The sequence below is a fragment of the Telmatherina bonti genome (assembly GCF_933228915.1).
Source record: "Telmatherina bonti genome assembly, chromosome: 12".
NCBI lineage: Eukaryota > Metazoa > Chordata > Actinopteri > Atheriniformes > Telmatherinidae > Telmatherina > Telmatherina bonti.
This window is the reverse complement of record NC_136610.1, coordinates 22,106,370-22,120,598: the sequence shown is the minus strand read 5'-3', so window position 1 is coordinate 22,120,598 and position 14,229 is coordinate 22,106,370. Positions and strand designations below refer to the sequence as shown.

The 14,229-nt window shown below is 37.8% G+C and overlaps 1 protein-coding gene across 2 annotated transcripts in view; it reads left to right on the top strand.

Moving 5' to 3' along the window:
- Positions 1 to 14,229, top strand: part of fgf13a (fibroblast growth factor 13a) — a 118,903-nt gene that overhangs the window by 79,089 nt on the left and 25,585 nt on the right. The window contains exons 1-3 of one of the 2 annotated variants that reach the window (XM_079250417.1): positions 4,002 to 4,194; positions 6,933 to 7,043; positions 13,085 to 13,188. In XM_079250417.1, coding sequence (XP_079106543.1) covers positions 4,005 to 4,194; positions 6,933 to 7,043; positions 13,085 to 13,188 — 405 coding nt within the window. In that variant the 5' untranslated portion in view covers positions 4,002 to 4,004. Of the gene's footprint in view, positions 1 to 4,001; positions 4,195 to 6,932; positions 7,044 to 13,084; positions 13,189 to 14,229 lie in introns of those variants that run through there. The other variant, XM_079250418.1, reaches the window with a different exon arrangement.

Sequence of the window (14,229 nt, the reverse complement as noted above, 5' to 3'; positions counted from 1 at the left end):
AAAAATCTGAACTTTACATAAAATAGATGCCATCACATCATTTCCCACATGGACATAATCCGGTTCCTAAATTTCAGCAGTATCATAATTTGCAAATCAATACTCTCATTTCAATGTGTGAATTTCTGTGTTAACTGCACAATTCACCTTAATTTTGAGTTGTTTGACAAAGTCCATGTAACACAGGATGAAATAGTTTTTGCAAAAGAGTTTCCTATTTGACCCTTGATCCATGTTGGCAGGGCTTGCATAGCTTTTTCTCCACTCTCTTCATTATTCAGTGTGGAGAAAAACGAAGGAAAATAAAATGAAACCTGACAGAAAACTGACTGAAATTATATTTATAGAAACCCTGCATCATCATCTGTCACATAAAACTGGTCTTTGTTGTTTTATTCACATGCTGATGTAAATGAAAGTGAGAAAGACTACTGCATGAAATGCTAAAATAGTTCTTGCAATTATATTTGAAGTAAATCCAAGATAATATGAGAGAAGGAAATGTGGAAAGTAAGCTTGTTTCCTTTCTTAAACTAAAAATGAGCTTAGTCATTCAGCCAGATATAATTTTGAACATCTATCATCTATAAAATCGGTCTAAAAGCATCAAATCCAACTTTTTAGAATCCACATTTACTAAAATGAAAGGGGGTTTAAGGTTAGTTATTCTGGAAATAACCACTTCCACAGGAGAGGCAGAAATGCACTTTGTTTTGCATGGATGGCTACACTGTATTTCATTAACACCCAGTCACAGTGTGATTTCTCTATTCCAGTATTGACCTTATTGATTTGTTGCTTTGTTGCTTCACTCTGCTGACATCAAGTATTTGGAAGGTTATATTTGTGCATAACTGTGTTTTTTTTGTCTTGTTTTGATATGTGTAAATGTTATTCCTGTGTGATGCTACTAATGAGACAGAAAATGTACAAACCGGTTGTATTATCCCTAAATTGAACAGTTTCTGATAACAGTTCCAAATGAAAATTGAATCACTCATTCCTATGTTCAGCCATACTTCTGTTTTAGTGTATACACATTTTAAAGCTGCATATAAATAAAGCGCTTAAGTGTTTTGTTCTCTAAGACGAATGCTCATCCGTGCTTTAAATAGTCTCATTGCTCCATCTAGTGTTCAAAACAAAGTATCTCAGTGAGGGCAAACTCGTGTGCATGACAAAACTTCACCTTTAGACCAGATTGCACTCAAAACTCAAGAGACGACAACATAATCAGTTTTCATATGTATACGATTTATAATTTGACAAATTTAGAGCAAACCTTTATTAGAAAACCCTGATGATACCAGACTTCATAGTTTGGAGACAAACAGATACTAAAACCGCTGCTTGGCGTTATTTTTGTCCAACCTTAAAATAAACCGTCTCATTTAAGAAAAGCAACCCTGCAACTTCACAGATAAAAGGATTGTCTTTATAACAACACTTTGTCTAAAGCAAAGCTTACCCTGTCTCATCGATATTTTCAGCTCAAAGTGGAAAGGTCTGCATAACCAGTTTAGTCAACGCATTATCGGATCATTTTACATCATTTTTGTAATATGAGAGCAAAGTCTTCAGTTCCCTGTGAAGGAAGTACAATCGCAGCCTGCATTTTGCCCACTTTTCTTCAATATTTCTCCCCATTGCTTCCCCTCCATCTGATCTTAGCAATACTTTGAGACCACACCAGTGTCTGCCGGCTCAACGAGACCTCCAAATGAATGTTTAATGAGCATTTTAGAACTCATAATGGCATGTCGCTAATGTCCTGTAATGAGCTTCCTGTTGATGGCCACGCCTCGGTGCTTTCTCCTCCACTACGCCTCTGTCAGATGTCTTACAGTGATTTGAAGTTTGCTGAATTGAGCATCATTCGTCTTCACTTCAATACCTAAGGACTGCAAGTATCCAAGTCGTTGCTTTGGCTTCGCTGTAAAGAAAAGATGACTTTTCCCTTGAGGAAATCTGTTTCAGGTAATCTGTTGTCACCCGTTTTTTTTTTACTAAATGGATTTAAGTGCTTCCAGCAAAGCCAATGGTCTTGCTTAATAAACTGAGCAGACAAGTCATTTTTGGTTTTCTACAACCAGTAGTCGTCATGTTGCTGTCTATGGTGCTGAAACGAGGACGGTTTGATTTCATGCCAACTGAATTTTCTGCCAAGTTTCGGACCAGCCAAAGATTTCAATTTATTTAAATTTTTTTTTTACTTCTATAGCTGTTCATAAAACTTGTGCTTTTTTTAGTTGTGTAATTTTACATGCTTCTTATCATTTATAGACATTTTAGCCTGTACGTTTGTCTTCATCTGCCATCGACATATCCTTACCTTTGAGGTGTGGTACTTGAAATTTAATATCTATACAAGTAAATAGACAAACCAGCGAACATTTTTGGTTTAGGACTGTAGATGGCACCATTGGTTAGTGTGTTAAATGTGCTGAATGCGTTGTAAGGAAAAGTCTGAGACTGGCCGTTAGGTTGGGAAAGACTGTGTCAAAACTTCTGATCTGGGGTTTGCAGCTTCTAGAATAATAAAATGCATAATCTTCTAGTGGTGTTTTATCATTAAGGACAATGCAATAGACAACTTAAAGGAGAACAGGAGCTTCAAAGTTAATGTTTGTTGAACTGGATTTAGCGGGATAGAAAATGGATTTAAAGACTGGAGTGATGGACGGAGGGAGTTTGGGCTGTAAATTCTATACTCTACCTGCGCATTTACATGCTTTAATGTGAATCTCACTAGAACATGTTTGTTATTGCTGATGGCTGCTTACAGTTTTATTACTCACAGTATCTTCCCCACTAAAGCAGAGATTGTAGTTAATAATTTAATCAGTTTAATCAGCATAGTTAATGTATTTAGCTTATTTTTAGTGTATGTGCGCAATACATGTAGTCCATAAAGTTAAAAACGTTTCTTCACCTCACTAAGACCCATAAATGTTTGCGTAAAAATCATTAATAGTTCTTATAATTCTTTGTATATCTGCCTTGTTTTGTCAAATAGGATTGACCATTAAAGGGGGGGGGGGAGTGTCATTCTCTCCTTCTCTCCCACTTTATCGTCTTCACCAACCACCCGCCCTCAAGCCTTCTATACGCCCATTTCTCTAGATATCTAATATGAATGATCCCACATGGCTTGTGTGGCGTTACTCATGCTGTAACTGCGCACACTGACTGTGCATGTGTCTCAGTAGTTCGACTCCCTGTCCTCCCCCTCCTCCCCGCTGCTCCTTCTCCAGGTTGTAGGTGGGATGCTCAGCAGCAGGGCTGAGTTTGCGCCGGGCTCGGATACTGATTCAGCATGAAGCGCTTCCTGCAGATACCTGGCGTTGCTTTGCTTCCACTAAACACAGTAAAGCAAGTAGGATCTCTGAATTGAATCGTTTTACGCCTTTTTCTGCATTTCTGAAACGGAATTTAAACCTTTGTCTCACTGCAGTCTTGAGAAGGTCTCAAAGGAGCGCTGCAGTCACTTCTGGCGTCTGCAAACAGGTGTTCACATCCTAAGGTTTGGCACGGAGCGTCATTCACGACTGCCTGCCTGATCACCATGTGCGCGGTCGGATAGTTTTGTTGGGATGATGTAAAACTGCTGACAGATCTGAGGTTGTTTTTCATTACCATGAGAAGGAAGATGATACCGGCGGAGGAGGACGCAACGTGCTTTGGTGAAAGTATCTTTGGCGGAACGTGTATTCCTTATTTTTCATTAGATTCCCCTCTTATCTTGGAGATACAACGGACAGTTTCTGAATAACGACTGAAACTAATAATCTTGGACACTATCTAAGCTCACTACTGCGGGACGGCTCCTGTTCACTATTTGGTGCACTTTTCACTTGGTTTTACAGACCGTGGGGTTATTTAAACAGTCGCCTTATTTTCCCTGCTGCACCTGGACGTTTCCTCTTCAGGATCAGGTTCCCAGATTGCAGGACTGACTGCTTTCACGCATTCACGTTTCTTTCCAAAGCGCTGCCAAACTGGCTATGGCGGCGGCTATTGCCAGCTCCCTCATAAGGCAAAAGAGGCAGGCGAGGGAGCGGGAGAAGTCCAATGCCTGCCGCTGCGTCAGCAGCCCCAGTAAAACCAAAGGAAGCTGTGAAAAACCCAGTCGACTGAACGTTTTCTCACGGGTCAAACTCTTTGGTTCCAAGAAGAGACGAAGGAGACGACCAGGTCAGTTGCGCAGTGTCATCAGAGTAGCATCAACTTCATCGCTAACTTTTCATCACTACCTCACAAATTTCATTGAACTTTGTGGAAACTGTTCAAAATGTCTGGTTGAACATTTAACTGACCTGGGTGTAGGCCTACTCCACCTTTTAGCTGATTCTCAAGTATGTAAGAAAGGGTGTTTAAACATTTGAACGTTTTACATCACAGTTTCATACCTCAAATGTAAAAAAGACCCATTGACACACACGTGTACTTTTATTTAAACCTCATAGCTTGCTCCAAAGTTTTGCCCCTTACTTCTGCCAAGTTCTTGAATATTCTGAAATTCATCTGAAAAGACTAAAGAAAGAAATAAAGATCAATCACATTGTCAAATTCAAAATTATTGTTGGTATGTAGTTTTACTACTTAATATTACACTTTATCCACAGAGTCAAGTTTCCCGTCCCACTACAATGACACAAAGGTTCTTTCGCTTCAAGTTCCCTTTGTGGCCATGCTGTGGATCTGATCACCTCTTACTCAGAGACAAAGTTCACATGTTTTAGTGTAACTATTTGGATGTTTTTGGGCATAACAACTTCTCATCAGAACTATCCAATACAATATTTTCATTTATTTCAAAGTTCTTTCACAACTTGCCATTTAAGGCAAAAGAGGTTTAGGGTGTGTTTAGATAACCATATACCCTGCAGATTGTGCATGCCCCACTTATCTACAGTTTTGATTTCTACCCTTTGGCAGAAAAAAAAACCGAGTTTGATTTCATCAGACTATGGTATTTGACATCTAAAAGAAATGTATTCAGTGTACGCTGTTAAGTTTATTTCCATGCAATGGTATGTGTCCATAATCATTTACTCCTGTGTCTCTGTAAACAGAGATAAATGTGCAGCTGAACCTGTCTGTAGATTGTTGTGATTGTTTTTTTTTCTTATTTTGTTATTGTTTATTTTACTTTATTTATACTATGCAATGTTTAAAGTTTTACAACAAAGTCATTAAAACAATTCCTGGCAACCTGATTGAACAAACCTTTTGTGCTTCAAGACTAACCTTAGTACAGCTAGCAGTGGTTGTACTACTCAGATGAAAGAGTGGATGAAAGGTGTGGTTTCACCACAGTAAAGAACACTGCTGGCAACAGTGACCAGATCACTGAAGGCACTTGTGTCTTTCTGGGAATTACACTGATGGAACACAGACAATAAAACTAGCTATTAAAGGATAGGACATATTTTACTGGATGACTTGGGTGAAGACAAACTGACTATGAAATTATATTTTCAATACCTCTGGCGACACAATCTTAAATAGGACCAAGCAGATTACATTAGAACTTCACCTTTGGTTTAAATGTGAATGAAATGAGGTGATTCTTTTCTTTTTACTTGTAAAATCTTAGAAAAACTGCATTTTTTCAATTCAAGATATCTTGAACAATTCATAGATTGTTTATGCAACCATTAGCCTGTATAATGTTTATCTTTTTGATTAACCTGCTTTCCTTTATTTTCATTTAAAAAAAAAAAAAAAAGAAAGCTAAATAAGTTGTTGACATTTGGAGAAGCTATCTTACATCTTTATAAAGGAAAGTTGTGCCTTTGAATGGATCTGCAGTCCTTTTTATGTTTAGGATATTTTCAATATGCCATATAAAAAAGATAAGTGTCCATACAAGGCTGGCGTAAGTCAGAGCGGTACATAAAAGCATCACCCTGCTAGCTGCAGCACAGATGCAATGCCTCTAAAGAGCATCTGAAACTAATGTGAAAGTGCAAATTTACCTGGTTTTTTTTGCCTGTGTCCACTTTCTTGTTTGCCTGTTTTTATCATGCCCTTAAGTTTAATGTACATTTTTACTTAAGTTGGTTTTAGTCATTTTTAAGCTGATAACTTTGTGTTTTAGATTTACTGATGTACAGCGCCAGTCAATCGTTTGGAGACCCTTTCCCACTTAAGTTAATGGAAAAGTGTGCCAGAATGTTTGACTGGTACTGCATCTTCGTGTTTCTTTGCTTGACTGTACTACAAGTCAATGTTCTCTTTAAATGTCAAAATGACACCATTTTTTGCACGGTATTTTTGAAAAGTGCTGATCCACTGCTTTTGTTTGAAGTCTTGTTTTCACACTTCTACTCTTGATGCATTCACACGCTTCTGTGTTAAAAGTTTCCTTTTCTTTTTTCATCTTACTTCTATTGGATGATTTCCATGTCGTAGAGCACGTTGTAAAAGGAAAAAGTTTCCTTTAGCCAGCTAACATCATTGTCCCATTATGTCACTGTCATTTTTTTATTTCAAGACTCTTCGCTTTTGGCCATCTGTTGACACATTTATGAAATTCAAGACACATGTGGCAGCTGTTTCAGTCACCTCTGTTCCAGTGTAGGGAAAAATAGGCAGAAATAGTTAACCAGCATCTTCTTGTCTAGTCTACATAAAAAAATCATCCAAAACATCCATTAACTTGTTTATAGGAGAGGAATTTATTGTTGTAAAAATGATCTGATCTCCTATTTACAACCAGCTGTCATTATTGCTCCTCTCTACATATATTTGTTTAATTTCTCTTTGATTATAGCATTTCCTTTTTTTTTTTTTTTTTTTACCAATGTATAAATTGATGGCAAGCAGTACAATAATTTTTTTCATGTCTCGTTAGAAAGGTCAAAATGACATCACCTTGCCCCTTACTTCATTCTTGTGTTCTGTCTGCTTTTCCTCTGCATCCCTAGAGCCCCAGCTGAAGGGGATCGTAACGAAGCTGTACAGTCGTCAAGGCTTCCACCTGCAGTTGCAGGCAGATGGAACCATTGATGGAACAAAGGAGGAGGACAATGGTTACAGTAAGTTTTAATCTCCACCCACTTATCTCCACCATTTGTTTTATTTTCAATCTTAGATGTGCTTCCTTAACACACAGTGTTAGCAAAGAAGAAGTTTCACCTTGCCATTGTCAATTGTAATTAAGGCAGACCTGCGTCTATACTGTCTATCAATTTGACAACTTTGTTTTCTTATGCTTAAAATAAAAGAAAAAAATTCCATTATTCAAGTTGACCAAGTATGTCTATGGAAGTGTAATTGAAAAATTGTGAAATTACATCCAAATAAAATAATACTTTACCTACATAAAAACTGATCATAAATGGCTTCTTACTCTCCCCCTCTCTGCCTCTATAGTAAGAGGCAGCTTTGTCTTCTACCATGCCTGGTGCATCCCTATCATAGCCACAACACCCACCAGCTTTTTGTTTTTCAATACATTAGAGGGAAGATCAGTGGAACAGCAATAGCACAGCCACTTGTCTGGCAACAATGCAGAAAGGGATCACATCATAATCAGATGATGAAAATAAACTAAACAAAACAACAAATAAAACCCCAAAATTTTTATATGTCTGAACTGCATCGCAGGGATCAGGTGATCAACTGTAATTAGCTTTTATTTAAAGAGTTTTGATGAAAACATAACAGCATGGAACACTGATCAGATTTAACATAATACTTTGTAATTAATCCCAATGTGCAAGTCTTAACAAGTCTCGAACCTCCAAATTACCTTTGTATTAATTTAGTCTCTCGGTGGGGATGTGTCTAAGGTACAGCAAGCCGCTCTGGGTAAGTGAGATGTTTTCTATGCAGGGCAACACCTTGTAATTGTGTGTGAACTTCTATCCTAAATAAAATTTAAATTATAACAAAGTCACAAAAAATTAAAATAAAGATAGTTTATCTTAACATCTTACACACACAGAAGTAACTAAATACTCCCCTTCGCACATTGACCACCCCACATGATGTGATTGGACTTGCATTTATTTGCTTGTTTGTTTTATTTTGTGTTGTTTTTATGGAGCTGCATAACAACTGGCATGTAAAGGCACCAAAATGGGTTATGAAGAGAAAATTAAGAGTGCTGCTGAATAGGAAAAGGAGAAAGAGTGAAGCTCTTTGCACTGCTCCAAAAATAGCGTTGTTAGGCGCTGGGTGCGCTTGTCTCCATGGTGACGGAGAGTGCAGTCCTCTTGGAGCTGGCAGTGTCTTATGATAGTGTTAGAGAGGACTTCCTCAAATGTTTATATACACACATGCACACACACATGCATAAAAGCAAGGGTTTGATCTTTGCCACTGTAGCTGGCTGAAGCAGACAGACTCTGGGATGCGGCTTTGGTTCTAGATAGGTTTGATATTTCTATGGTATATTTTATCACTTGGCAAAATGACAGCAGACATAACAAATCAAAGGCTCTTAAATGCCAGCAATTTGTACCCTATTTAACTCAATTTTAGCTATTTTCTTTAGTTGCATTACAACTGAACACACATACTAGAAATGTTTTTAGACAAACACAAAGAAATCTAATGAAATTAAATTTTATACATTTTATAATTCAGATACCTAAACATTATTTAATTTATTCATTAAATTGAACTCTCCAAACAACGTCAAATCCACTGCTGTTCAGCATTTATCTGACAACACAAGTGACTGTTGACACCACGGCTCATGTTATAGCTGTAAAACATTGCCATGTTGTCATATTCAGGCTGTTATAATTGCAGGCATGTTGCTCCTGGGATGACACTGGAAATGTTAGAAGTGTGACTATCCATTGTTGAGGAGCCTCAGGTTGATTGTCACATTGAATTGGCCATGACTTGTCGCTGTTAGTGGGTGGAACTGAAACCATCCTGAAAGCTGTCCCTCAGGCCTCTTCACTCTTTTTATTTCATGTGCCACTGTGCAAAAGGAAAGCACGTGGGTGGCAGGTCCTGTCGTCCTCTTCACTGTGCTCAGGTGTTTGTAGGAGTGAGGAAGTAATTGAGTTTCCACTACTTGAAAATCTCGATTAGCTCACTGGCTGGTAATCTTTCTAGTGTAGATGTGTATGTGAGCATCATGGTGGAAGCATCAAGGGAGGGAAGTCAGTAGAGTGATGCAAAGCGAGAAGGGCGCAATTATAAAGACAGAAACTGCTCAGATAGCAAGATGTTTTAGGGAGAGGGAGACAGCAAAATATCAACACTCATCTAAATTAAATAAGGGAATGGAGTGTATAACTTCTCATATTTAGTTATGATTAAATTATACTGAGGAAACTTGGAAGATGTCTTTGTTTAAAAAAAAAAAAAATGGTTAGATTTCAAATGCAAACAATTTTACATCCTGACCAGCTTTAGCAGAGCCAAGACTGAGTTCATTCATACAATAGCAATGGAAAAACAATTGTAGATAGCATCATTTCTGTCTTGTAACCAAAATGTTTTGGGAAGAAATAGTTGTGCTTCTGTACTCAGTGCACTATTTTTTAAACTAGTTTCTCTGTTGGTAGTTTGCAGAACTAAAAAAAAAAAAAATTGTCACAGATATTAATCATTACTTTGTACCTCACATTTAAAGAACAAACTCTCCACAAATGCACCTAAAAATGCTGCAGATAATGAGGTGCTTAATAAGAGTTCATACCAGTGTAGAGATTTTACTGGCAGCAATGGGTGTGTAAAGCAGACATCACCACAGATGCTCTCCAAGAAAAACTACGCCAATCTGTCAGTTTGAAAGATTCAAAACAGAGTGGTGTGACTTACAATCTCCATATTGTATGACTGTCTTTGCATTTGAAATGCCAGCTGCCCAGTTATACTAAAAACTTCCAAAGTATATCTGGCAGCACATTTTAATGTTCCATTTTGTATGTATACTTGTAAGATAGCCATATTTATGTTTGACATAATTTCCAGTTCACAGATTTATTTATGGCCCAGCACAGTCTGCCGCACTTCATGTTTACCTTCCCGGAGATTCACCAAGTTGCTGATATGACCGTGCTCTGTGTCATTCAGCTGCCTCACCAGCTATTATCCACCAGGCAAGGCAGTATGGAACGTCATCCCAGTTTCACAGAAAATCCTGAAATTTGTCTCATTACTATGTATTCATGCTGACAAAGAAAAAAGAAGCTGCATTTTCTTTTCTTTTTTTTTTGTGCCAACTAGTGTGCCTGTTCAAAGTAATGTGCATCAGTGGGAGGCGTGGTATGTGTTAGCAAAACATGTATTATGTTTAGCCCAGGACGTGGGGTCCAAGTTATCCAGGAAAAGAATATTTTCTTTACCACAAATTAAAACAGAGTCCATTTTAATGCAAGACATGACGTTTTTTTTAACCTTATATATTCATGTGAATTAACCTCACCTTAACTGAGGAGTTTGTAACGTACTCAATCTTGATTCTCAGGCTTGGCAGTCAGAGGTAAAAGACCATTCTCCACCCCGCTCCAACGTCAAATGGACTCTGTTGTGTAATTTATGTGACACAACAGTCAAAACATAAGTATTTCATGAAGGGCTATGACACTTTGTTACAAAATGGAGTTGCTTTCACATACAGTAGCAATAGAATAAACTTGTATCAGCAGTTTAATTTGTTGTGATAAGTTCTCAATTTTCTTTAAGACTCTATTAGAAATACAACTATCGTTTGCAAGGTGAAGGTGGTCCACTTAATTTGCTGGCTCATTTGCAAGCTGGACCATATAAAGTAGGGTGTGTGTGGTAGATAGCGAAATAGATGCCAAGAAACCTGACTTAACTGCCTTTGAGGATTCTTTGTCCCTGGAGAAAGCCCCTGCAGTGGAAGCGCAGATTTATACGACAAAGGAACGCAAAGCATCTCCTGTTGTTTATCACAGCTGTTCTAGAAATATTGCATATGATCAGGCAAGTCACCATTCCATGCACCTGTCAAAAAGCACTGACAAATAAACTCATGGGATTTTTAGTCTCTTCAGAATCCTGACACTCCTGTATCGTTGCTGTATTCTATAGAAAAATAATAACAATAAAGAACAAACAAAAATTCATGCAGTAATTGAAGGATCTAAGTGCTGCTGAAACAAGCTGAGGGAGACAGAAAGAAACGAGGGGATGGCGTACAGACAGCCACAGAGCAAGTACTTCATGGACATACCAGTAATTGCCTTTCCACTGAACCAATAATATGCTGGCAGAGCCTCTATGAAGTAAATATATTATGCTTTCCTGGGGCAGTTGTTTACATAGAAAGCCCAGAGAGAGGGATGTCTGCAATGTTCAAGCGATAAGAGTAAATGAAATGGCCCATCAAAAAGCCTCTGTAGAGCATTTTGCTCAAAGGAGTTTCAGATAAGAATGTACTAAGTGGTTGAAGAGATTTCCAGTGAGGACACATTGACTCACTGCTTAACAAGCGTAATAACAAAACAAATTTTCTTTGTCTTCTCATTTGTGTTTAAACTTAGAAGTCCTTGTGACGTGACAGCAGACCATTATATATTATAATTCTCTTATGGACATAAGTAATTGTATTATTCACTATCAAAATTTCTCAGTTGGTCACACATGTAGACTCTAAGGTAAATGTTCATGTGTTTTCCTCTTTAAACCTGTGGGTCATTATGAAACACAAATACACACACATAAGTACAGGCTGACACTAATTAAATAGAGATGTACCTTGTGACCAGCTGGGCAGCTGCTGGCTCTTTAATCTTCACAACCTGCATTCAGCCTCCCAGTCACAGTCAGGTTGTGCACATTGCTGTTTGTGTGTAGAAGTGTGCAAATGATGGGTGCCTGTGTACTTAGCAGATATCAAGGCTGAAACAACAGAGCTTAAACTCAGACCAAATGGTGCATTTGTTGGGATGGATACAATGTAACAATTATGTCTGAATGACTATTAAGTTATCTTTTAGTTATCAAAGCTAGGGCTGGACGATATGAGCAAAATCTCATATCACGATATAGCTCATTTTATATCCCCATGACGATATACATAACGATATAAAATAGTTTGTGTAATTTTGTGTCAGTCATCAGTTATGTCAGATGTGCTTGGCAACGGCATCAGTGATCTCCTTCTATCAGCAGGAACTATGGTCGTATGACGTTTCACAGGTAAAAGCCTGTTGCAGCGTTTACGTCTGAAGTTTATCATGAGCGCTTTCGTCACCACTTGGCGCTGCTTTAGTGGCTTTTGCTCATTGACTCTATTCTTTATTCTGTATTCTTTATCCAAATTTTTGCACTGTTGCTAAAATTAGTTGTGTCGGAGACTGTTGTTGGGACTGTGAGATAGTCTGTTGTTGGTTACACGTCTATTTATATCCAAACCGCATCCATGTGATAGAAATTCCCCCTCTTTTATGAACAAGCTCATCAGTTTTGGTTGGCTGGTCATCTTTTAGTGAATTACCCCGCTCTGAAACACGTCCGCTACCGTCTTTCTCCATGTTTGTTTATATATAGCAGTGTGCATGCCGTAAAGCGCATCTTGACGGAAAATACTGCAGTAAAGCACCTTATTATGACGTAAACGATAGAGCCTCATATGAAACGATAGACATTTTCTATCATCCAAACAATATATATAGTCATACCGCCCAGCCCTAATCAAAGGTATTGCTTTACAAATAATTAATGCTTTCTGACCACTGAAATGAAAAAAAAATTGCAAAAGTAAACTGTAAATGAGTTGAATGAGATTGAATGTGACCTTGTTTCTTTTAAAATAACAGATTGAGAAATGTGAAAAAAAAAAACCCACATTTTCTCAATTTAATGTCTGTTTCATTGATCACAAAAGATATATTGGGTTGCAGAATTAACTTTTTTTTTCACCTGCCTCCATTTATTGATATGAACATTATTTTTATACTATAAGCTTCTGTTTTGTTTATTGAACACCTCCAGGTGTAGTTTCCAGAAAATATTAAGCCAGCTGCAGAAATTCTGTGTTTTTATTCATGTAATTTTGTCTTAGAAAAAAATAAAGTTATTAAAAGAAATTGATGTGAAGACTTTAATTATTCTTTGTTTGTGCTGCTCCGTTTCTTTTCAGCTATGTTTAACCTCATACCAGTGGGGCTCCGAGTGGTGGCCATCCAGGGGGTGCAGACAAAACTCTATCTGGCTATGAACAGTGAGGGCTACCTGTACACATCGGTAAGTGTGTCACTCAATCCAAGTGTGAGAATCATTTGTGTTGTGTAGAAACTTGTCTTCTGTCCGGAGACTTTTAGTTTGGCTGTGAGCAGAGAGATTGTTGGGGCTCTCACTTGCATCTGATTTACATGACATGAATGGGAGAAAAGATCTTTCACTGAGGTGTTTTTCTTCTTCTTTTTTTTTTTTTTTTTTTTTAATTTGTGAAAATGAGAAACTCGTTTTCTGGTTTACTCAAACACGGCAACATCCGGAACCTGATTAAAGAACATCATTTTCTGATAAATTCATGTGTCAATAATAAGTTTGAAGATTGTTCAAGCCAGCTAAGCTGTGACATCTCCAACGGTGGCAGCTGGCTCTTCATCTTTGATTAAATGTGCAAAGTCATGAATAATTCAGTTGCCGGCCGAGGACTGTCTCTGTTCATCTTTTCCCCAAATGCCACCACCACATTGCATGGCAGGCATCACTAAGAAGACTGACAGACTGGTGGGGTGTGTACCCCGAGGGTGTGCAGGCAGACACACATTTACTGTTGACAGACAGCCTTTATAGTCAAATTACTAAAGATTGTTCTGTATGGTAAAGGTCTCCCGAGTGAGCAACTAGCGTAGAAACAACAAACAAAATCTAATAATCCTGTGACTTTTTGGTGTGTGGCTGTGACTGACAAATTGTTGATTACACACTTAGCGGTAACGGGATTTAAAAAAAGGCGAGGAACTGAACATCTTGCTTATTCCTTCCTTTGTTGTGTTATTACCTTCTCATACACACAAACACACATGTCACATAAATCAGCAGGTTTATATGTAATCAGAGCAGTTGCTTTCATTGTTGGGAGTTAGAATTAAAAAGCTGATACAGCAATATTTGGTATTGAAAAACGAGTATTTAGAAGAGAAAACATATTTACAGAAATCACAGTTTAAATAATAAAACAATAAAAGAGCATGTTCTCTATTAATGGAAGTTTGTCATCTTGTAATGGTAAGCAGGTTTGATGGAGGTCTGGTTGAACAAGAGGTAACATTAGCT